The sequence below is a fragment of the Polyodon spathula genome, chromosome 19 (genome assembly GCF_017654505.1).
Source record: "Polyodon spathula isolate WHYD16114869_AA chromosome 19, ASM1765450v1, whole genome shotgun sequence".
Taxonomy (NCBI): Eukaryota; Metazoa; Chordata; class Actinopteri; order Acipenseriformes; family Polyodontidae; genus Polyodon; species Polyodon spathula.
The window spans coordinates 21,744,874-21,769,706 of record NC_054552.1 but is presented as its reverse complement, the minus strand read 5'-3'; the positions used below and the strand labels follow the sequence as shown (position 1 = coordinate 21,769,706).

Below are 24,833 nucleotides of genomic sequence, written 5' to 3'. Positions count from 1 at the left end.
TATACTATCTTTATTATCACCAACAGTGTAATACAGCTGTTCTCAAACAAACACTGCAAAACACACAAGGGTGCTGGGCTTCCACTTCTCTCAATTCCCTTCTTGGCTTCAAGTAAAACCAGACCATCAATCCTACTATTCAACTACACCAGAGGTATCCAACAGCACACTGCAATTTGACAGTCTTCTATAGATTTTAATCAAATACATTAGGTCCAGCTGCTACAAATGTCAATTTTTATTATTTTTTTTTAAAAATAAAGAAAGTTGAAATAAAGGGGCCATGATGATCTACAGAAGAGACATGCCGTTACATCTTTGTTTTAAAAATAAAGGTAAATCTTCCTAGTAGAAATGTATCCAGGCTTCCATTGAGGAGGTGGTGGATAGCTGAATTAAGCTGGTTAAGTGAATCTGTAGGAGTTCTCCCAGTAACCCCATCTGTGCAGTTCATTCATGTACAATTCTGGACCTATATATATATATATATATATATATAATAGATATATATATAATATATAATATATCCCGTCACTATGGGGTCAGTGATATATTTCCAGTATGATATAAAAGCCTTGAAAAGTTGTCAAGTTTGTAACATGTTCAGATCAGTGTTATTTGAGTCACAAAAAAACTAATCAACTATCTTTTTTTTTTTTTTTGCATTTTTTTTTTAGATATTTTTCAATAAATTTCTATTAAAAAAATCCTGGACAAATTTCTACTTTTTTTTTTTTACTTAAAGAATGAAAAAAAAAAAAAAAAAACAACAAAAAACAGAAAAGGAAACACTACCATTATAATTAACTCCCTTTGGTAAAAACCTGTAACGTTTTTAACAAAGGGAGTTACCAAAGACACCTGCCACTAAGGTACACAGTAAGCTTTTGAATTACGCTAGCACATCAATGCAGATCTCTGTAATAAAAAAAGGTTCGACACTATGTACAATATATTTACAAAAACAAGAAGCAGGGTGTGCTGTCCGTTTGTACTGGTATTCATTTGAGTATAAAAGTGGGTGTTATGGCATTGGACATTGCCAGCAACATTGCAGGTAGTACCATAATATACCATATATATATATATATATATATATATATATATATATATATATATTATATTATAGATATATATATATATATATATCAGTATATATATTTATTTAAGACTGTACAGTGTTCACAATGATATCATATACAACACCGGTCTTCAGTTCACTAGAGGTAAAAAGATCTATTCTGAATTTTTTTTTTTTATTTTTATTTATTATTTTTTATTTTTTTTTACAGAAATCAGTCTTTCTATTTTCATTTACACAGGTCATCTTTCTGCTACATGCATATTTAAAACAATGCTACCTGCCATTTGAATAAGTTAAAACAAAAAACAAACAAAAAAATCCTGCTTAAAAGATGTATCAGTCCGATTAACCTTTCAGGAAACATGTTACCTTAACTAGGCCCTGAAAGCTGGTAACCAAACTTGTGTAACTAAGCTCCGATCAGGAATTCAATACTGCATTCTTGTAAGTAAGAGGATGAAGTACCTACAACATACGAAAATATTTGCTGCAAGGATGAAACTGCTGATATTTTGATGAAATAGGATTTATCACTACAATGTAAGAAATTGTAAGAACTCACTTGTATCAAGTCTAATACATACTTCACTGGGAGGAGCAATTATATTATCCCTCACCCTTTTTTTTTTTTTTTTTTTTTTTTGTAAAATGGCAAAAAACTCGGAAATTGCCGATGTTCTTCCTTGCTAGCAAAAATCTCAGTTTGCAATTCTCTCCATCAGCCCCTCACTCACAAGAAATCCATTCCTGGAGATATCAGGAAAATACAACTGTGTGTTTATCTATTTATGTACAAAAGCAGTCTCTTAACATATTTCACTTCAGCAAGTGCAGCAATCCATTGCTGGTTGGTGCTCAACGATTGCTGTTAAACCTGTACCCATTTTAAAATACCTGCAACAAGAGAAAGAAATCCCCCAACTGGTTTATAACCAACAGCAGGCCTGTGTTTATGGGCCTAATTAGTTGTGTGGTCAGATTCTCACACGCTTTTGGTTTGAAGGTGGGGTTGAAGGTTAAAGAAATACAACAAAATTTTATAATTTTGGCACCAAGGCCCCGCAAAAGCAGGTACGTCTAAAAGGCTGCTAAAAACAACAAACAAAACAAAAAAATACCTGCTGGCTGCCCGATACACAGCTGACTGCTGTATTGCATCTCCAGCGCAAGATTTTGTACCCCAACCACAAATCTGCGTTAATCCCCTCCAACCCACCCTCCAAAATAAAAAAATAAAAAAATCTCTGCCAGTTTACGGTGCTTTGAATGTTGCGCTGTACTTAACGCGGTATTTGTTAATGCTCATGAAGTGCAGGATTTCCTTATTGCAAGTGGTGGTACAAGGCAGCAGCCCCTCCAGGTCTTCTCCCATCAGCCACTTGCTGGTGTTGGCTGCCATCTCGTGGGTCACATACTCCTTTGCCCACTTATCCACCCAGGCCTGAAAACGCTGGTGCAGCCTCTTGCTGACCCTTTCGTGGGACTGCAAACCAAACAGGACAAGGGGATTAATACTCATGCTTCCCAGTCTTTTTGTCCTTTAGCTTAGACAAAAGCAGCTGCATGCTGAAAAAGAGGGGAGCCTGTAAAGCGAAAGAATGTCTAAGGCTGCAATGCTAATCACTTTCCAAAAGAGAAGATCCAGTTGCAACAATTTCCTTTTGAGAATGGTTTGCCTAATAAAAATAGCAAGGCTATCAATTTACATTTAATAAATTAAATATGAAAACGTTGCATCAACGGTCATTTAAATGATTTTACACATTTTCCAAAAAAAGTACTTTATTTAATATTTATAGTAACCTTTATATTGTAGTTTTACAATTAATTCTAAACTACATTAATTCACACATTCAATCTACTGCAGTGGTATACAATGGACCAAGGTACTGTAAAAATGCAACCTTTTTTTTTTTTTTTTTTTTTTTTAAATGATCTCCATAGTTTATAAAAATATTACGCAGTTAAGGTTTTTATTTTCGTTTAAAGTGAAACAGAAACCCTAAATGTGCAAACATCAGACCCATACCTGGTGAGCCCTGAGCAGGGCTGTCCTTCTGTACATGTAATCCTCTGATTTGAACACATACACCATCTTGTATGAATTGAGCTTGAACTTGCACTCCATCTTGTCCAGATTCTCCGCATTCTCCACTGACTTTTTACCACCTCCTTCCTTGCCTTCTTTCTCCTGTTGCTCCCGTCCTCTCTGATACTTTCGTATCCGTCGCAGGTTCCTTTGGAAACAGAGCCCGCACATTACAATGCACACCTACATTAGTATATATGCACAGGATTGTATACAAACTCCTATACAGAACTGTAACTTTAGATCTACGGCAAACAGCATTAAACGGATCTATATACAGTGCACTTCCGTTAGAACGCGGCCAAATCCACAGAAACACTCATTATGGGGTTATATCCCTGGCACCAAACATTTTATCCAAAATGTTAAAAATGCACGTGTCAAAATAGCTTATTTGCAGATTTTTCTTCCCGCATAGATTAATAAATTAAACTGTACTTACCGTAGGAGTTAGTGGTGAGTGGTGAGTGAAGCCATGAACCATATATTTTGCAATGTAAGTTGGTGCAGGGGCACACCTTAAATAAATAAATAAATGGGCATGCTAATTCCCCATAAAAACATAAACCGGACAGGTGCAAAAAAACAACAAAAAATGCTGCAGGTAGTTTTTTGATCAGCATTTTCATTACACCATCAAATGTTTACAAAACAGGGTAAATTAAATAAAATGCTGCACCATGTTCAAGCAATCACATAGGTGAAAAACAAACTTGAAACAGAAAAAAGGTTGAAAGTAGTCCAGACAACAACAGATTGTAGCAAGCCTAGCAACCACCTTCTAAAATTTCTGCCCATTATGTGCCAAAGTTCCATGAAACAAAGATTTTAGAACACACACTTCAGATTCAGCAGTTATTTAAGAAAGCAATGCAAGCTAGGTTTTCTTTTTTGTTTGAAATATTTTAAAAACCTTGTTATTTTAAAATCAGACAGCTTAAAGTGTTTTATGGGTACGCACAGAAGACTAAGATCTTGACTTCTTATCAGTTTGAAGTAAATCACACCCAAAGCGCGGACACCACAGTTTTAATAGTTTAAAAAACACTGACCTGAACAAGCTGATGCAGGATTGTTTTCAGATTCATGTCACTTCATTAAGATGTTTTATCATTAAGACGCCCCCCCCCCCCCCATGTATTTTTTCTTTTGAATCTTGTTCAGAACTTCATATGCTTGCATGTTATCCTTTTTAGTACCGTGTCAATCACTAAAAGAGCCTACATGGTTTTGCAATTACCATGTTGATCACCAACCTTGGTTAATTATTATGTACAGAGAAAAGGCAGCAAAGATTTGATGTTACCAAATGCAGCACAAATTTTAATTACGAGTGTCCCTTTGTTCCAATCACCCTTTCATACAATTCTCTCAAAGCTCTGAAAAAAATACACAAACATGTGTGGAATAAAATGCAGACCAGTAGTTTATTTACAAGCCCCTCTATGAAGTACAGTGTTGCAGGTGTAATGAATCAATCAAATCATATTGCTTCTTTAACACTGCCAGCACTGTGTAACGCAGACCCCAAAACCAAAAATATATAACGGGAGTGCACTGTATCTATTGGATGGCTTACACAGTTATCTATAGAACCATTTACACACTCGTATCTATAAGATCATATACAAATACAGGATCATGTAAATACAAAGTTATATCTATACATTGATAGGATCATTTACACACATACAATTCATCAGTTTTAAAAGAAATACAGGTGCACAAAAGATATTTGATAGAAAACAGTTGAACAATAGAATATTCAATTCAACAAACAGAAGGTTATTACCATGCCCGGCCACATGAATATTCTTCACGTTCAAGTATTCTATTTATACCACCGACACAGTTTTATACTATTGTTAAAAAAATGAAAGAATCTAAACCAAAGTTAAAAGAAAAGTTCAAAGTTACATATTTGTATGAATAGCGAAGTTCAGGCACCATCAGACCTAAAACTGGTATCCACAAAGAAACACTGATTAAAGTGTTCAATTGTTTTAGAACTGGTGGTATAAATATGAATTTCTATTTACATTACCTCAATATTAATAATATACACATTCAAGTCATCTCTGGTCATCTCTGTGTTCCTATATCTCCATTATCTGAATATCTACAGTAAAAACGTTTGCAACACATTCTAGTAGAACAAAATCCTCAATCTTTCTTTAATTATTTTTCAGGGATGATGAAACACAAATCAAACTGTTTACAGGGTATTTTTTGAGGGGGGTGGTGTGGGGGGACAAAAAGTATTTTACACAATAAATAACCCCACAAAAATGAAGTGGTCTGAGTCAAGCAATACATAACTGTAGAATGGAATTTAGTTTGTATATCTCCACTGTTTCTTGTAGTTCTTCAGATTGGAATAAAACCCTGCATTCTCAATATGAACTTCCTGGTCCCTTCTATAACCGCTGTGGTCATTTTGCTCTGCGTCCATCACATATACTTACAAGTAAATACTAGCCATAGCTTGCTAGGAGGCGGCAAAGGGCAATCTGAGCCTATTTCCTCAAAAAAAAAAAAATCAGTATGGACGAACCTTGACAAAACAAGGGCTTCAGTTTTTTCTTCTTTGTTATATAGCTGAAATTCATGTTTAATATGAGCCAAGAGAAATCATGATGTGCAGCAAAAATGTACCAAAATGTTGGCTTACATTTTACAAGGGTAGGTTACCCCATAAAACAACCACTAGACAACCCTTTACATCCAGTACAGATCGTGCTATATTATCTTTAGAGAGCTGTTATTTTAAACTGGTCTCCTTTGTACCTTTTTCCAATTTATTGCAGATAGATGAAACATACAAGAGAACATCATTTGGGTGTTGTAACATAAAAGAAAACTGCTTTGTGTGCATCTGTTTCTTCATCTCACCTTATTTTTCCGTTCTACTTCAGTTATTATAAATCTCAGTAAAAATATTTATGCATCTATTTCTAGATCACCTCACCCTTTTCTGCTGGAGCTACAGAAAACCACTTCAAAACAGTGCTTGTCCTTTGAGCTGGCAAAGGCTTTGAAAACAATTGTGATTTGTTGTTCTTTGCACAAATGTGGTGCATGCCCCCTTAGCAGGCTTTAGGCAGTATTAAAGAGGAAAAAAATCCCTTTTAAAAAAGAATCTGCCCAGAAGCTCGAGAAACAGCTGTAAACAGGGCTGCAGCTGGTTCAGTGGTACAAAGAGCACTTCAGCACAGACCACTCTGTTCACTGGGACAGGCCCCAGACCCTCACCTTGGGAGAAACACAGGCTTCTGTGCTAGATGTTCTCGCAGCTCCGGGGAGGTAGAGTCGGAGTTCACATATCGTTCTACATAATCTGACCAGCGCTGGAAACAAAACAAAACCACGCGTTACTAATTTAGATCGTCACAAAAGCAACAAAATCAGGATACCCAACGGTCATTTCAATACAGCATCGTCTCAGATATTGAAAAAACTTGCTTTGTGGGTTGCTTTTTATTGGAAAACTATTTCAAGTTGCTTAGAACCAGCAGTTCAGAAGCTATGGAGGGAGCCGGTTCAAGGTTTGGAGCACACTCACTGGCAAAAATCTCTGCAATATCTCAATCCATTTGAATGAAAGACTGATGTCACTTTCTTTGAAAATTAAACGTGAATGACCTTTGACCAGTAAAATCTCAATAACCCACCTTAAAGTAAAAAAAATAAAATAAACCAGGAAAAAAGAGCACAAAGTTTAACATATAAAACTAAAGAATTAAAAGTTTTCAGAGACACAATTAGCATGCTTACTTTAGCATGAAACGAAGAGCTGTGTTCCCTTGATGGTAATGGCATGTCTAAACCTGCTTTGTAGTCATTTGTTATATTGAGCTGCACAACCATCATAAGTAAAAAGGACCTTGGAGAGATCTTGAAATTGTATTGAAAATAAGGAAGTGTTAAAGCGGAAAGGAATGAACTGTAGCTGTAGCATGTTGCTAATAAAACAGATGCTTGTGTCCTCCAATTTGCCACTTGGTGTCCGGTAGTAGACAATGAATGGATGACTGCTTGCGAGTTATCCCAAAGAAACGGCTGGGTTATTCAATACACACAGACGTTCTAAAACATCTTTGCCATTTTCTGCTGAAGTAAGTAAGCAAATTGTGTTTCTGAAAACATATTCTTTAGTTAATGTTTTTTTTCAGATATTTTCGTTAAATTAAAGCATACTCAGGGTAAGGCAATTTATACAGGTTCATGAAGATGCAAGTTTCCAGTGGTGATGTATGCACACTTTGTATGAGAACTTTACAAAATTAAATTATAAAATCAAAAAGATAAAATAAAATCACAATGCATATCACTACAGAGAACACACACATTCAATATAAGCAGGGCCCAATTCCAAAATGCTGTTGCAGAAATCTACCTGAAGCCACAGTAAGGCACGTTTAACCACATACAAGCCGCAAAAAGAGAATGGATTTTAATACCTATCTGTATTGTAAGAAACATACTCTGGATTTTGTTTGTGTACCAGCATTTCTAAACCTTTTACTATCCCTAGAACAGTCAAACCAAACTACATGTTCAATGAGCTGAATCAATCCCAAATACCACCACCGTGACAGAGAATTGGCAACAACACTAATAACCACTGGATTGAAGCTTTGGAGTATTGGTGGCTTTTGTAACCCATATACAGGTACAGTAGTTCCTCTAAAAAACAGACACTACTTGCATACACATGGTCTTAAATACATGATTAAACAATCCTTGACAGCTGTATTTCTCATGCAAGGCTAACCTGCCCCAGGCTCACCTCAGCAGGCTCGTCTGAGTTCTCCTCCTCAGTGTCCAGTAGTTCTATGGTGTGATGCACCTGCCCTCTGTCCTGGAAAAACATCAGCTGTGCGCACACAAGACAGAAATGGACATGAATATTAACACAGTGGAATCATTGTGACATTCTACGGCTGATTATAATACAGGGAGCGCAAGGTGGTCTCACAAGGAGGTAAGTGAAGTAACGATACTGAACATCCCTTTTATGCATGTGCAATTTTACTACTATACTATTTGAATGCAGAGTAACTTCAAGGGTTGTAATACAAGCTTACTAATTATTAACCTAAATGCACAAAGTCTATTACTCTTACTCACACTTGTGGTTTCATGGGATCATAAAATGAATGTACTCTGAAACAATGTTTTGTTGAAAAAAAAAATCTTACCTTGAAGCAGTTCTCATCAGACATGAGCTGCTCTCCTTTGCGCTGGTAGGCCCCCTCTGAGCTAGCTCTGGATGACTGTGTGTTCAAGATACCCCCTGTGGCACCATTTAAACTCTCTGAGAGGTATAGTTCAGTCACCTGTACACAGATCTCATCACTTACTATGTGCTGGAGCTGAAGAGAGGAGTAGAGACAAGTACAGGGTATAAAAACATTGTATCATAACTATGGTCAGATGTACTTCCAGGCAGAATAGCTGCTTTAAGAAATGCTTGCTCAACCCATCCACTGGGATAGCTATACAAGTATTGATTTCTGTCTTGCTTGTCTGATACCACAGTTTAAGCCTGCTAACAGCAGAATACTGCTGTACAGGAGATCAAATTGAAATGCTTAGGTGACGTGTCTAATAATATTTGTCTGGCAGCTAACTCTGTCAATGATATATAATCTGAAATGTTACCATATATACTGTACACACAACTAGAATACTGTTCACAGCCAGGTTTGTCGCCTGCCTGTTTCCCTGGGCTCCTCCCCTTCCTCACCTGTCTGACGATGCTTTGGATGAGCTTGTCCATTGTGAATGCCATGTAAGCATGGATGGTGAACATCTCCCGCAGAGTATCCTCATACTGAGACGCATCCATGTTCCCATCCAGCAAGTTTCTCACCATCTCCAGGAACGCAGAGTAATAATCCTCCACTTCAATATCCACTGCAGATTTAAAAAAAACAACTGTTTGCTGTACTTACATATATTCTCCTTTAAATGTATTTATTAATTAATAAATCAATAGATTTAACACAATTTTGGTATCTTCTCATGAGGTAGTTTAAAGAAGCCTTGTTAATTAACAAATAGTGCTCTTTAATCTCAAGTGCTCTGCATTTCAATGACTTGACAGAGTATCATTTGTATCAAAACTTTGAAGAAACTGGTAAAATGGTCAGACCCAGATCAATACTTATCAGAATAAATGTAAAATAAGCCAACACAACAGTGCCCCCCCCCCCAAAAAACGTCTAAATCTCAGTAGACATATTTGCCGCCTCTTAGGACATTTTAGGAGACAAATTCTTACTCTTGCCAGAGATTAATTTCACCAAGAGACAAGTGCAGTACTTACTGGGCTCCTTGAGTCTGAGCTGGACGGCAGGGTTGTCGTTCTTATCCCGTTTGAGACCAAGCACCTCCCTTTCCCAGTCCCTCTCACGACAGTCTTCCTCAATCTGCTTCTCTGCCTGCCCATAGATGTGCAGCAGCCTGGAGCACAGGATCTGGTGCAGCCGCAGAAAGATATACCAGTTGTTGTTGACATAGAAAAGGTTGTAGGCGTCTTCCGAGCCCCGAAGCTTCTGAGCGTTAGTGTTGCTGAACATGAGCTTGGACTTGGAGGGGCTGCCCCCTCCTCCCCCTCCTGATGCCACCCCATTGTGCTTCTTGTCATCACCTTCATCCAGCTCCATCTCTGCCTCCTCTTCCTCCTCCACGTCAGAGAGCTCCCCTCGCTGTGCGAACAGCAGGTCTGGGATGAAGTGGTAGATGACCTGCTTGATCTTGTATTTGTCCTCCTTCTGGATGCCGGCCTGCCTCTTGACATGATGTATGATGAGGGAGGCGGCATCTTCTAGAATCTGCTTGTCTTCGTAAGATCGCGTCATGTGAGGTCCCGTCAGTGGAATGGCATTCTCCTCTGATGCTTGCTCTTGCCGCTGTAAGGGACATATATACTGGATGAGTGAACATTACATACAGAAACATCATTATTTGAAAATTGAGTCACATAACAACAAATGGCTCCAATACTATGTTAACATTATGAAAACTGATTAAGCGTCATAGAAAACAGTTTTGTATAAAATGTCTCAAAGCATGTGGGGCAGGGAATGAGTAAAAGCCAATGAAATAGATAAACCATTTACAGTAAATAGATAGTTGTCTGCTGTACGAATACAGCAACCTTAAAATAAAGGAAAAAAGTAACAATAACTATAATCAAATAATACAGTTGTGCATGAAAGGTAAAGATAATAGCTTAAAACAGCCATTTTGGGGCTTAAGTCAAAGTAAAGTATTCTACTGAAAATACTAAGTCAGTATGTCTAAAGGTTTATGAAAAATGAGCTGTTGAAAAGGGATTTAGCAGAATTACAAAATCACGCAGGCTGGAATGTCTCCTATTGCACTAAGAATAGGAACAGCTTCTTCTGGACTACTTCCTGCATGTGGATCAGGCTTAATCACATGAAGGCTCTGCTTTAAAAATCAGTAAATGGGGCAAGTGCACTTTAATCCTTTTACTAACTGTTGACAATATTTACCTCATCATAGATACTCTCGATTTCATTGAGCAGAGTCTTGGAGCGTAGCACCTTGGTGTCATTCTGTTTGAAGTTAATGCCCTGGTGGTCCAGGGATTTCAGGTAATACTTCTCATTCAGTTCCCTCCAGATCTTATTGAAACCTCGCTGGGCTTCTCTCCACTCTTCTTCTTTTGTTTTTAACCTTATTTAAAATGAATAAATGAAGTATTTCAGCATTTAAGCAGTTCTATAGATGTACATAAAAATATAATAGTGACAGTTACACAAGGGTGCATAATATTTAAACATCATTTTCTCAGATATATTGCATCATGCAAAGACATATCTTACACTTAAAACATATAGCATACATTGAGTTACTATTATACGTGAGCAAATGTTCCTAAACCTTTCACAGGTTCATTTAATACAGATTTAACAATATCCAGAAGCTGTTATGAACTAACAGTAAAATCAGTTTGCAAGTATACCAGTTCATAGCACTGAACTGGTTTAAAAGCTTCTATAAACTTATTTTCCCATCTACCTTTCTGTATAACAAAACTCCCCAGCTCCATGGTACAATTAAATTCAACTTTTACCATGCACAAGCATTTTGAATTTGCAGAAAGCACCAGAATTACACAGCATGAAATCACTGTGCTCTGCTGGGGAAATTATGGAACCTCACCTCTTCAGTACAATGGGGACAGACACGGCTGGGTTTTTCTTCAGCCCGTCGATGATGTCAGGCGCCTTCTCACCATATATCCTCTGGATGGCCTTGCGGTGGATCACCTCGGAGCAGCCGCCCAGCGTGTTGTCCAGTCGGAATTTCGCCTGTTCCTCTGCTGACATTCGGGAAAGCTTCTTCTGGACTGTCTCCAGCACGCGCATCGTGGCCAGGTTTGTTTCTAAGACTACATCCAGCTAGGAGGGAAAGGGTAGGATGAGATGGGACAGGACGGGGCGGTGATCACAGGGTTAGTGTTTGTGTCACATTTATAAAATGCACACAACTCCATCCACTAAAGCCCAATGCTAGCGATTAAGGAACTAACATTGATTTAATGTATTATTGTTACACAGGAAAGCCCCATAGATATGCAACTTTTATTCCCAGTTTTGAAGCTTACCGTGGCAAAAGTAAGTTAGTTACTTGTAAATATAAATCATTTCTAAACAATTAGGATATCACTATGATATAGAAAACACAGGATACAGCACAGACTCAAGTAATGCGTTTCTCATAAACACTGTAGGGTGTTCCTTAACACGTTAAAGCTATTACTTTATCACGTACCTCAAATCTCTCATCCTCACATCTGTAAATGTGTTCCTCATACTGGGTCTTCTTTGAGCTCACAAAGGTGGAGTCCTCAGACCAGGATGGGAACGACACCCACGTATCATTCAAAACCTGAAGGAAAAATGTGAGTTAACACCCAAATAAACAGGTTCTAAATGTAAAAACAAAAGCAACCCACTCACCCACACTGGTAATAAAAAAAAATTGTACTGCAATGATATGCAACACCACCACAAAAGAACTACTCTTACTACATTTAAATTCTAAGCAAAAACACCTCCCTCACGTGTACAAAAGCAGCCAAGTTGAAAATAAAGGGATCAGTCATAGACACCAATTTTACTTCTTTGTTACAGCTAAGTCATGTAGACTTCCCACATTTGCGTTTCAATTTATACATGCTTAGCTTAATAACCCTCTATTGGCCATGGTAGTAATTAAATATTCCATTTAAAACATTCAAAATAGTCAACATTAAATGCTGCAGAGTTCAAATGTCATTCCCTAGTTACTCTCTCTCAGGATGAAGACTCTTTCTACTTTGACTGTTTACTCTGACTTAATTTTATAAAATATTTCATGTTGTGTTAGCATCTAGATCTGTATCAAAGCACAGGTAAAACATAATCCTATATAGAGTGTAACAAAAGTTGTTCTGCCCATTTTTTAGCTATTGTGACTCCTGATAGGTTTAATAGTGCAGGTCTGCAACAGTTGCATTATTTCCATCATGGATGATGATCTCACCTCCTTGCACAGTGGGGTCCTGCCAGTACATTTGGGCTGCTGGTAGCTCTTTGGGAGTGCCCTGTAGCTGGAGCCCAGTCTCTTACAGGATGCGTAGTCTATCTCCATGGCAATGCCCTCTGTGGCCCGCTCTTTGGGGAAACTCTCGATGTGGGATGACTCTTTGTACCCCAGGAAATTCTTGAACCAGGTGAACAGTTCTGGGAACTTCCTGCAAAGGGAACAATAGTAATTAAATATATTTATCCTTCTAATAAACGGCAAAAATTGCTAAATTGAACCTTATAACTAATTCTAGCCTATGAAGGAATTAACCAAAACGTTTGTCAACTTTCTTTTTTTATTTACTTGTTTATAAATAAGTTACAGGGACTGACCCTAAAAATGGTGACACCAACTGCACCAGCTCGGCCCGGGAGATAACTTCCTGGTTGAAGATTACAAGGCACCTCAAGAAGTTCTCATACGCTTCTGCACTACGGAGCGCTTTCCGGACCTGCAAGACAACAACAAAAAGAAGAAGTCAGCCTCTTCTTCAGCAGAGAATCTTGCTTTGTATTTCAAGAACAACGGTCTTGAAAAATGTTCTGAGTTGTTGCTTCAGTGTAGCTGGCTTTCTGATGCAGTGTTTCAAATCTATAACTCCTGTTTGAGAAGAATGCTAACTGACCCATTCTAATGTTAGTGAACCCCTGTGGCAACCAAATGGCATGGGTGGCACGCATAGTAGTCTGCTGCAGTTCAAGTTCAGTGTTGTGGTAAGATTTGTTAAACCTATATTATGCAAGCTTGAAGAAGTACTAGGAACTGCTGCTAGGCAAACAAATGACCATAGCACTAAGTTTGTTTTTTTTTTGTTTTGTTTTTTAAAATGCGTCAGATTTCTCATGTGGTCACTTTTTTTTTTGCCTGCGGATCAGAGATCAGGGTTGTCTTCATAGTCAAAATCAAAATCAAATAGCACATAAACCATATTTACTACGCTTTTCTGAACAAGTGCAATGTGTGTACCATTTCATTAAAAAAAACAATGATATTGTTAATATTATAAAGCTAGAATGAAAGCATAACGACGTGTTTCAGGATATTATCACATTTAAAATAGTTTATTTACACCAGTGAACATGCAAATGTGTAATTTACAGATATGCTAAATGTCTTACTGGAAGAATGAATACACCATGTAACAAATTTTTTTTTTTTTTTTTTGTTCCCGGGTAGTAAGTGTTATTTCCTAATTGCTTATGTCTCAAAAGTATAGAAAATGGCTATTATTCCCCACAAACTTTGCTTTTGTGACCAGGACAGTGATATTTTGAAATTCACCTATTTTCCAGAACATTCCAGATAGATTCAGTGCTGAGTAAACTTGGAGTAACTTCTAGAACTTTCCAGTAATATAAATAGTAGTATAAATACAGGGGCCTTAAGCCCACCTGTTCAGTTTAGTTCCAGCTGCCTAAGTGGATACATATCTGCATTTTTCTGAGATGGCATCAAGAGGCTGCAATGGTGGCATTCCTGATGGGTCTCCAAGGCGGTTTTACCAAGTTTCCCTGCTATCTTTGCCTTTGGGACAGCAGGGACACCAAGGTGCACTACCACAGGCGGGACTGGCCACAGCGGACCGAGTTCTCCGTGGGGAGGAACAACGTCAAGTGGGAGCCACTGGTGGACCCCCGGAAAGTGCTGATGCCACCACTGCACATCAAATTGGGCCTTATGAAACAATTTGTCAGAGCTCTAGATAAGGAGTCGGCAGCCTCCAAGTACCTTCAAGACTTCTTCCCTAAGCTGTCTGAGGCAAAGGTCAAAGCCGGTGTCTTCGTCGGACCACAGATAAAGAAGATCCTGGAGTGCAATGAATTCCCCAAGAAGCTCACTAGTAAGGAGAAAGCGGCTTGGAACAGCTTTGTCGCAGTGGTTCGGGGCTTCCTGGGCAATCACAAGGACGAAAACTATGTGGAGCTGGTTGAGACTCTGGTGAAGAACTACGGCACAATGGGCTGTAGGATGTCCCTCAAAGTCCATATCCTTGATGCTCATCTTGATAAATTCAAGGAGAACATGGGAGCGTACTCGGAGGAGCAAGGCGAGTGCTTCCACCAGGATATACTGGACTTTGCATGCCGCTACCAAGGACAGTATAGCGAGAACATGATGGGAGACTACATTTGGGGGCTGATTCGTGAAAGTGATTTACAGTATAATCGTAAATCTCAAAAAACTACTCGCTTCTAAATCTTTTGTAGTCATTTTTGTATTACTTTAGTATAAATACATATTAATTTGGATTCATATGTTGTTTTTTTCTGACTTTATGTGAACGAAAAGACACAAATTCGCCTGTTTTCTCATTGGAAATAGGTACATTCCAAAATATCACTGTCCTGGTCACAAAAGCAAAGTTTGTGGGGAATAATAGCCATTTTCTATACTTTTGAGGCATAAGCAATTAGGAAATAACACTTACTATCCAGGAACAAAAATTGTGTTACATTGTGATATCAGTCCATTCCTACTAAAATATACATTTCATATATTTTGGTTTCAAGAGGACTTCAGTACTATGTTAAAGATCTTGCAGCCATAAAATGTCTTGCAACAGAGAATTAGTTCACCAACCTGTTGGAATACTATCTAAACAGCTCATTATTTTATATTCTGTACGGCACATGACAAAATTGAATTGGAAGAAAAGAGCATCACATTTGTGCTAACTTATAACAAATTCAGCCATCACCTTTTCATACCTTTTTTTATTTTGCAATTGTTATTATTTTCTTTTTTAAGGAAATAGTTATTTGGGAAAGCAATTTTCTTTCATGAAACAGAATTTCACGCTGGAGACAAGTCTAGCTGCTAGTCATTCTTACCTTCTCAAAGAAGAGTGACTCTGTTCCAACACCATGCTTACTAGCCTCAGCCAGCGACTGGTCCTTCAGACCCAGGAGCTTGGGCTTCTTCTGAAAGAAACCGAGAGCGATTTTACCATTAACACAAAATCATAGTAAAAAAGTGTTCAGAGCAGAGGACAGTATTTTCATCCTCGTGCATTGGGCCAAAGAATCCAGCACAAACTGCGGGACCTAAGTTAAAATCCTGCAACAATGGTCTTTTTGGATGGATTGATTACAAAAAAACAAGTCAGGTCAAGGATAAAAACATTTCTGCTTTGCAGGCTTCTGTGTGCAGTAGTTCCACTTTAATCTGACATTTGTACCTCCTGAAATAGCATGGAATACTTGTATTTCAGTAACACCTACACTATTAGTCCAGAGGTTCTCAAACTTTGTCATAGTGAGCCTCCCTGAGCTATGAAAAAAAAAATAACTGTGCCTCCCCAGTTTACTGAACAATATAACTAACTGAAAATCCTGTATGTTGCAAAAACAAAAAAAAGGGATTTGCTCAATACAGAGCAGTATTAGATTCAGTACGAATTAAAAAACAGTACAAATAGAAGCAGCTAAAATCTTTTTTTTATGTCCTGCTAACTTTCTTATCACTGGGTTTTAATGTAACTTTGGCTGCTTTTGTATTATTATGTGTATACTGTTGTTTAAATCTGTTGTTTACATGGTATGATTGTTGCAGTTGTATGCGACATGCTATACAAATGTATTGTGGTTTGTTTTTTTCTATGTACTGTACAGTGCTTTGCGATGCTTTTGTATAAAAAGCGCTATATAAATGCAATAAATAAATTAAGAAATAAACTCATAGAGCTTCCTCTGAAAATGTTATAGGTTTAGATACTAAGGTAGGGAGTCTTGTTTTGAGATGCCTGCGTAGCTTGCAAGGCTGCATACTGTGGTTTGCCATTATTTCGCCGCGTAACACACTGAGGCTCAGTGCACCGCTGGACCTGCTCCATGTAAAGCCCAGTTTTAAATATGCTTCGTCATATTTTCAGCTCCTGCGTTTTGCTGGAATCACCACTGCTGCCCTCACTTTGGCTTGCCTTGTACGTTTTTCTTCTTTTTTTACAAAACGATCCATTTCTCATTAAAGCTGTTTCTCACTGTTTGCATGCTGCTGATACTTTTTTTAAGTTTACTGGGGGGGGGGGGGGGGGACCATGCAATGTACACGAGCCGTTTCACAGTTGCTAAGGAACGTTAGCATGTTAAACAAAAGCTTTTTGCGTTATTTTATTTTAGTTATTTTTAAATATAATGAATTTAAAATATATAACAATTTGTTATTTTTTTCAAATCATCCAACCTCTCCATAAAAAAAAAAAGTACATACAGCTCGCGTCTCCCTTGGGATGCGTGCCCCATAGTTTAAGAACCGCTGTATTAGTCTATCCCACATAGTTGAGATCAGAAGACTATTTCCCAGTGACTCAACAAATAGTAGACTAGCTCTAAACTGAAGAAAATGGATTTGTAAAAACAGTGAATCTTTAGGGCTTTACATGCATTTCCCCTATGCATTTTATTACTCTGTGTCAAGGGCTGAAACTTTCTTGGCTAGAGTTTGGTGGGTCACTGAGGGAAAACTTGGGATATTAAGTTATAAACACATTTTTTTTAAATTTTAAAACAAATATTTACAATTTGTAAATATTAAGATTAGACATTATCAGGACTGTTCACTCAAATTAAAATGTTTTTATCTTACAATTTTCAGGATAGCAAAATTCAAGACCTTAAATGTTTAACATTTCAGTTCAGTAAACAAGACTTATTTAAGCAAATGTTCCAGGCAAAGGAAGTGCATTTGCAATGTTTTTTAAGCCTTATATGTTGAGAGAAGGTTTCACCAAACAAAAATGTCCTGTCGACTACCCATAGTATCTGACATTTTCCCTTAGGTGGTGTAATATATATGATAAGCATTAAAAGGTGTTATTTAAATAGAAGCAATCAGAGAATCTCTTAAAACATGTACGTAAACTATAATCTGAAATATTGCTGCAGTACACCGTAGTTGTACAATGTGTCATGGACTGTATTATGATATGAGGTTTTAAATTGTACAATATAAACAAAACACCAATTAATTGCATATATTTAAGGAAATCTTTGGCCATTATGGAACAGTGCACTGTAGGCATTTCACAGGTTAAGAAAATCAATCTGGAAACAAATGGCTGCCATTATATACAACACAGAATATCAGAAATATCATTTTCTAGCTATAGAAATGTTCATGGCTGCAATTTGGCAGCTAATAATTAAAGTGGTAGACTGGAGCACTAGGCTTAGATTGAAGCCTGTACTGTACAGCTACCACTGCCTTTGAGACGGTAACAGGCCACTTAGGGCATAAAGCTGGTAAGCATGAGAGCACATACATATGTGAAACTCCAGGCTTATCTGTACACTCAAGTCCATGGTGTTCTCTACCTTAACAGGAGTGGCACCACTTCCAGAGTGCCGGCGGATCTGACAGCCATTCTGGTTGGGTCTCGGCTTGTTATTGTTGAGCTGGGGTTTCTTTACAGTGCCACCGTGGTCGTTTCGCACAGCCTCTACCTTCTCTGCTGTCGTCTTACTTAACAGCTGTGGGAAAAGGAAATTAAACTAAAGGGGGTTCAAATCAAACGCTGCTGGACATATTTTTATTCACTCCTTCCACATTGACAGAAAAATCACCCTCACTCTAAAAATCTCTGAAAAAACTTCCAGACTAATTCCAAAACTTCTTTTCAACCATATATTCTAAGCCAAAGGGGAGACAAAGTTTTCCTATAACCTGACACTCACCACAGAGCTGTTGGCATCTGGCAGGAACTGTCCAAACTCTGAGAGAAGGTCCTCCTGATTTTTAAAGAGACGGGCTACCTGTGCATAGACTTCCTGCTCCGTCAGCGCTGGGGTGTAATTCCCACCTGCCTCCTTTGCATTGCGCTGTTCCTTCTGCAGAGAGAACAATGTCAAGATTATATCTGGTTGAGATAGCAGCAAACTGCACAACCAAATTAATCACACCTGAGAAAAAAATAAAAACCTGGAATGAATCAGTCAAGTTTTTATCCCTGAAATGTTCATTAAGAGTTCCAATCCAAGTTGTTTACAGTCACACACAGCCCCATGCTCCTACCTGGTAAGTGTGTAGTATCTCCAGGAAGGCTTTGTAGATGTCAGGCTGGCCCTGGAAGCGGTTCTTAATCTTGTTCACGTAGTTGATGGCGTGGTTGAACTCCACGGGCTGGTTGTTCTGCAGTGGTGGGGCACTGGTGGGAGTACCGCTGACCGGTGTGTGGGGCTGCACTGGCGGGGACCGTGGGGAGGCGTAGGGGGGGATGGACGGATTAGACTGGCTGGTAGGGGTCAGGGCTGGAGACTGCAGGGGCTGCAAAGGAGCAGAAAATAAAAGAAGAAAGATAATTCTCACACACGTGCGCTGTTATTCGGATTCACTCTGCAACTAAAAAAATGCAATTTAACAAAGGGGGCAAATATTACATTATCTTAAATTACATTTCAGAGCCTCATTGTAGCTGCTATGAGTCACCCTTTTTGTGTTGACAAAAGCAGAGAGGAAATACCCCCCCCATCCCCTAAGTGCTGCACTTTGTAGAGAAGAAAGAAAACCAACAGTAAAGTAGATAGAATATATACTGCATATATTTTCTTGGTTTACCATTCTGCAATGCTAAAGGGTGTTCTTTCCAAGACCACTCCAGTTTGATGTTGAAAAGTCTGGAATGCTCACCTTGCTGATTTTCGCTGTCGTGGGCTGGGCAGCGAGAGGTGCTGCAGCAGGAGTCGCTGGTGCTGAGGGTGGGGGCTGGTGCTGTGGTGGTTGGGGTAGGGGAAGCTGTTGCACCTGGATGCCATGTGGGGTGATGTGATGGATCTGCCCTGGTGTGGTAACGTTCACAAGGTCATTAGTCTGCACCTCTATTTTATACCCCGGAGGCAGGAAAGTGTTGAAGCCCATAATCAGGTCTGGGTGACCCTTGAAGAGTTGAGAGACCCTGCTGATCACCCCTGGAGTATCGATGCTGGAACAGAAATCCCACATTTCAGTTTCATTTTTATTTAACCAATGTGGAAAGTGCCACTATGTAGCTCAGATAAAATCATTACTCAAAAGGAACATACAAAAGATATGTTTTAAAAAAGAATAATTAAAAAGCTGATGCTCACCTTTGTGATTTAAACTCCTTCATTATGTCAAGGAAGTCATTGTAAACTTGGGGTTGACTCCCAAACTGTAACTTCACCTGGTCCAAGTAGGACAGAGCATCTTCAACCTACATGAAAGGAGATATTGTATAAGGAAACCTCGTTATATTCCGCGGCCTTCTCAGGGTTCATCTGTGATCCATCACAGACCTTCATTTAAACAGTTCAGAGCAGGGGTTCCCAAAGTTTTGGTGATGGAGGGCCAATTTCCAGAGGTTGCATGGGATGGGGGGCCGCACAAGAATATATACCACTCATGAAACCGAAATGTCCCAAATCATACCTTTTTTATTTCCTATAAATTTTTGTATTTAAATTAGGAATGTATATTACTACCACTGCAACACTAGCCGGCTAGAAATGTATTTGTATTTTATCCTGTGTTTTGGTGCCACAACATGCTTAGGTTTGAGCACCAATATCATGCTGTCGCATCTTACATTGTCCTAGTCACAACAATTAAAGAAAATAATACTTGAAATAGGTACTCATCAAACTATACCAATTACTCTTTTGTGGGTTATTCTTCAATAGTGCGGCAGAATACATCTTGACTTGTACAACTCACCACCTCACTAAGAGATGAATGTATGTACAGTGAACTCTGCTTAATTCAAATCTCTGGGGACCATACAAATAGTTTGAGATGTGCAAAATTAGAATTAAGCAAATTATGTAACTTGCCCCATGGTGTGGACATTTAGAGCTATTTCCATAGTAAATGTGCAGAAATAAAACAGACGCTACTGTATTTTACCTTGATGTTTTCATTTTTTCTTTCTGAAATCCACTGTGTACTATAGGCGCCATTGATTTTTTATTTTTATTTTTTTTAAAAAGGGACAGTGCACGTATAATGACCGTAACAACTTATTTAATAAAATTGATTTGAGAGGGTCCAGATTTGATCCAAAAAAGTAAAAAATGTATGTTAGTGAATTTATGAACTTTGACTGCAGTGTATTATTAATTTCCACCAAATTACATGCGCAATTTTTTGCGAAAATTTTCAGAAAATGTAATAAATGGTCAGTGGGGGGTTGAGGATGGACTTTGGTGGGCCGCACCAAACGTCCTCGCGAGCCGCACTTTGGGAACCCCTGGTTTAGAGCATATCCCCCATTAATTGGCCAAAACTGGTTTATCCAACTTGGCATTTATAAATAGTAAAACAATCTTAACAAATGCAATGATAAATGTTTCAACTAGAAGTGGATGTCAGACAGCAGGAAGACAGTGAAAGATTTTTAGTCAAATATTTCGCATTCAACTTTTAGTATTTCTAAATAAAGCACTACCGAGTGTTTTAGCTTTGAATGATATCCAAAACAACAAAATAAATAGTAATTCAACTTTACAGAAAGTAGTGAGCCTGTGAGATCTCCATAATTGTGATGGAGTGAAACCTCATAACAGCCTATACTTGTATTGTTAATGAAATTTTCACAAAAAACTACTGGTTGGCAAAAACTGAATTAAAACAGTCTCAGTACAGAATTAATTGGCATTCTAACAAATGATTTCCAAGTTAAAAGAAATTTGCTAAAGCAAACAAGTAATGACCAGACAATGCTAGTTTTTCCACTTTTTTTTTTAAATAAAATTTAAATCTGACTGTCCTTTTTATGTTGTGTTAATAATCTAGGGGGTGTTCCCTGTTTTTTAAATTTAGGATTTTCAGTTTTTTAGCACAGCTAAAATCTCCCACCCTGTCCAGTAAAGAAAAGATGCTGTGCATTGAAATGGACCTGACAGCACTCGCCTTGAGCCTCTGGAACTGCTGCTGGCCCTGCACAGGTGTGGTGGGTGTAGGGGCATGGGGGTGGCTCTGCACTGCCTGCCCACTGTGGGGTGGTACAGTTGGGGCGTGGTGATGCCCCCCGCTATGCACAGCTGTCCCTGGGGTGTGCCCGTGGCTACTGGAGCTCTGGGCCACTGTCGGTACCTGCAGGGAGGAAACATGCACCGTGCACTTCAGAACAAGAAATGTTTGAGGATAATAAGACAGGTGGCATGTTAGGATGTTGAAGATTACTAGCAGGAAAGAACTGGTTACAGTGCAAGTCCTATTTAAGATTTTTTTACTGTGCATTACATCCGGTTACAGTCAAATACCAAAACCAGGGCAATGACAATGCTAAAAATATTTTGGACTTTGTTCTTGTTTTAACATATAAGCAAGTAAATGGAGATTAACCAAATGCTACGTCAGGAACAGGGAAACAATCAGGTAGGCAACAACTGCTTTATGAAATGAGCAGTTTCAGCTGTTACAGGGATTCAAAACATTAACAGGTTTGGAGCGGTGCATGTACAAGCATACAGTATTTGCATGTAGGTACAATATATAGTCTATGCCTTGACATTTTATCTTTACATCATGCACTAACATTGCATTTTCCAACAAAGTGGGAATACAAAGTGTTTTATCCATTACTAACAGTATTACTGACATTAAGGCATTTTGTGAACCTTGGGACTAAAAGGAATAAGCACACATGCTGATGGAATAGGATAAAGTTACATTATTACTCCACTCTTGCTGTAATCTTGTGTGCTCCACTTCTCATATGTGAGGGGTTAAAATAGGTATAATATATAAAAGATATAAAAATATTTAAGCAGAAGGTTGCTAGGAAGTGCTCTCTAATACAACGGTGGATAGAAATAAAAAGGAGCCAGCACTACCTGGATCCAAAGGGTCCCGGTGTCCGCTGCAGGGCTTACCTGGTACCCCTGAGGGACGGAGTACTGGATGCCAGTGGTGGGCTGCATGTTCTCTGACACAGCCTCGTACACTGCCGGCGCTGGTGCCAGCACACGGTGCTGGAAGCTTTCCGTGCTGCTTGCAAGGCGACGCTGCTGAGACGCAAAAACCGTATCCTGTTCATCCAACCGCCTCTTCATTGTGAACTCATACCGAGGGGACCTCAAAACCTGAGGAAGAGGACACAAGCACTGCTATGTTACCAGTCTGAACCTTTTCATTGAAATAAACAAACATATATTACATATAGATAAGGGAAACCTTGTAATACAAGTTCCTTAATTATTTATTTGAACTAATTAAACCTGACCAGGTCGTACTAAAATAATGAATTACACCTATTAATCTGTAATAGAACAGCTCTCCTGCAGCCACCCTCCCCCTGACAGAGAGCAGTGCAAACAGGCAAATGGATAAATAGAATTCTAGCTTTGAGGCATTTAAATACTTAGTCTGATATTCACAAAGCATTTAACTAAGTGCTACATTAACAAGACACTTTAACTGCATGCCCTGGTAGTTCTGTAACATATAGCAGTGCCCTCACCCAGCCACAAATGGTGCTATTTAAAAAATCAAAACCCTTGGAAGACTTTGAAGCTGTTATTGTTTTGTCACTAAATGCTATTAAAGTAAAGTGATGTACTTTTGGAGAGACAAAAGGGCTAGACTTTAAATTTAAATGGGGCTTGTTTTACTTTCATGTACAAATAGCCATGAAGGAGGATTTTACTGACATGAGGAGGAAGAACTTAAATCAGTACTGGAAATGCCTGCACGGTTTGACAAAACTGATACGATAGGGTTAAAAAGAAAAACAGACAACTGTGGAGGATATGCTTTTAGTACTGTTTGGACCCTTTCAGTGAAATATATAGCACAACACAAATCTAAGAAATGCACCCCACAGCACATTGTGAACACCTTGAAGAGTACTGTTGACTCCTGGCTAGGACATGACAAGTGTTATTATTACAAAGTTTTGACATGAACAGCTGCATTAAAGTGATGGTTTCCAGCACTTCTGAAATTTATATATATATATATATATATATATATATATATATATAAATAAAAAAAAAAATAAATAAGCAAAAAAATAAGCAATTTTAAGTTACCAAGGGATAGTCTATAGCTATGGCCAAAAGTTTTGTATCACCCAGAATCTTAGGATTCAGACATAATTCAGACATTTTATTTATCATGTAATCAAAGGAACTACAAAAAGATATTGCAAAAGTCTACCAGAAGCCATAATAGTAGTACAGTATCTCAGGTTAGATTTCAAAATGTCGCATTTTTCAATGTCAGTTTTTCATGTTTGTCAGTATACGGAAAACTATAATGCAGTATGTAACTTGAAATGTTAACATAACATTATTCAGCAGGTTTTACTGGACGCAAAATGAGTTAATTCTATAGGATGATGCAAAACTTTGGCCATAGCTGTACACTTTCTTAAACAATATTGGAACACTGCATAATAAAATAAATCTAATGTAATGTCAATTAAGTTTTTTTTTTTTTTTTTGGTAGCATTCAGATATACCGCACCAGATGCCACTGTAACTAAAACACTTTCAAACGAAGATAACTTAATAGTCTTGAGTAAAAATAATAAATACATATTTAAAGCTTGTTTTAAGGGCTTGTCACTAAAAAAAATAAAATTAAAAAAAAAAATCTGACTGTGTTTTATGTCGAGAAACCTCTACTGGTTCGTTTCAGCTGGAATAATTTTACAGACCGATCTAATGAAACGCCATACAGTATTCATCTACTATAATCATCGACATTTATACAAATTACTTTTTATAGTCCTTTATCTCTTTGACTCACCCGCTTGTTTAAAACGTAAAAGGAGGGTATGTCTGAACATAAATCAACGACCTTAAATCACACCCCAAAATGTATATTAAACAGAAAGAGTCGCTTCATTATGACTGCATTCTGCTTAACTCCATGCAGACGGACACATGCTGCAGAATTCGCCGTTATGTCACGACGGTGCCACACAGCGTGTGAAATGTATGTGTCTCAGGGAAGCAGCTTTTCCACACTAGATCCGTGTTCGCCTGCACTTAAACACCGGAGCACAATCAAGAACATACAGTATAACAATCTTCTGACTTATTTGACTTATTTTTCGATGTCTTTAAAATGCCTACACGAAACCACAGTGGA

General features: G+C 38.2%; 1 protein-coding gene across 7 annotated transcripts in view; it reads right to left on the bottom strand.

The window, feature by feature from the left end:
- Positions 1-1,265: 1,265 nt before the first annotated feature.
- The window catches only part of LOC121294591 (paired amphipathic helix protein Sin3a-like), a 28,550-nt gene continuing 4,982 nt past the window's right edge, over positions 1,266-24,833 (bottom strand). For 2 of the 7 annotated variants that reach the window (XM_041218441.1, XM_041218440.1), the window contains exons 2-21: positions 22,571-22,819; positions 21,645-21,827; positions 19,844-19,950; positions 19,407-19,698; positions 18,792-19,043; positions 18,455-18,607; positions 18,095-18,250; positions 15,614-15,703; positions 13,115-13,233; positions 12,738-12,948; positions 11,985-12,101; positions 11,373-11,611; positions 10,700-10,883; positions 9,505-10,090; positions 8,923-9,092; positions 8,375-8,548; positions 7,963-8,049; positions 6,426-6,520; positions 3,114-3,321; positions 1,266-2,567 (exon numbers count right to left, since the gene is read on the bottom strand). In XM_041218441.1, the coding sequence (XP_041074375.1) occupies positions 2,337-2,567; positions 3,114-3,321; positions 6,426-6,520; positions 7,963-8,049; positions 8,375-8,548; positions 8,923-9,092; positions 9,505-10,090; positions 10,700-10,883; positions 11,373-11,611; positions 11,985-12,101; positions 12,738-12,948; positions 13,115-13,233; positions 15,614-15,703; positions 18,095-18,250; positions 18,455-18,607; positions 18,792-19,043; positions 19,407-19,698; positions 19,844-19,950; positions 21,645-21,827; positions 22,571-22,789 (3,873 nt within the window). In that variant the 5' untranslated portion in view covers positions 22,790-22,819 and the 3' untranslated portion in view covers positions 1,266-2,336. Of the gene's footprint in view, positions 2,568-3,113; positions 3,322-3,615; positions 3,692-4,360; positions 5,690-6,425; positions 6,521-7,962; positions 8,050-8,374; positions 8,549-8,922; positions 9,093-9,504; positions 10,091-10,699; positions 10,884-11,372; positions 11,612-11,984; positions 12,102-12,737; positions 12,949-13,114; positions 13,234-15,613; positions 15,704-18,094; positions 18,251-18,454; positions 18,608-18,791; positions 19,044-19,406; positions 19,699-19,843; positions 19,951-21,644; positions 21,828-22,570; positions 22,820-24,833 lie in introns of those variants that run through there. The other 5 variants (XM_041218446.1, XM_041218443.1, XM_041218442.1 and 2 more) reach the window with 4 other exon arrangements.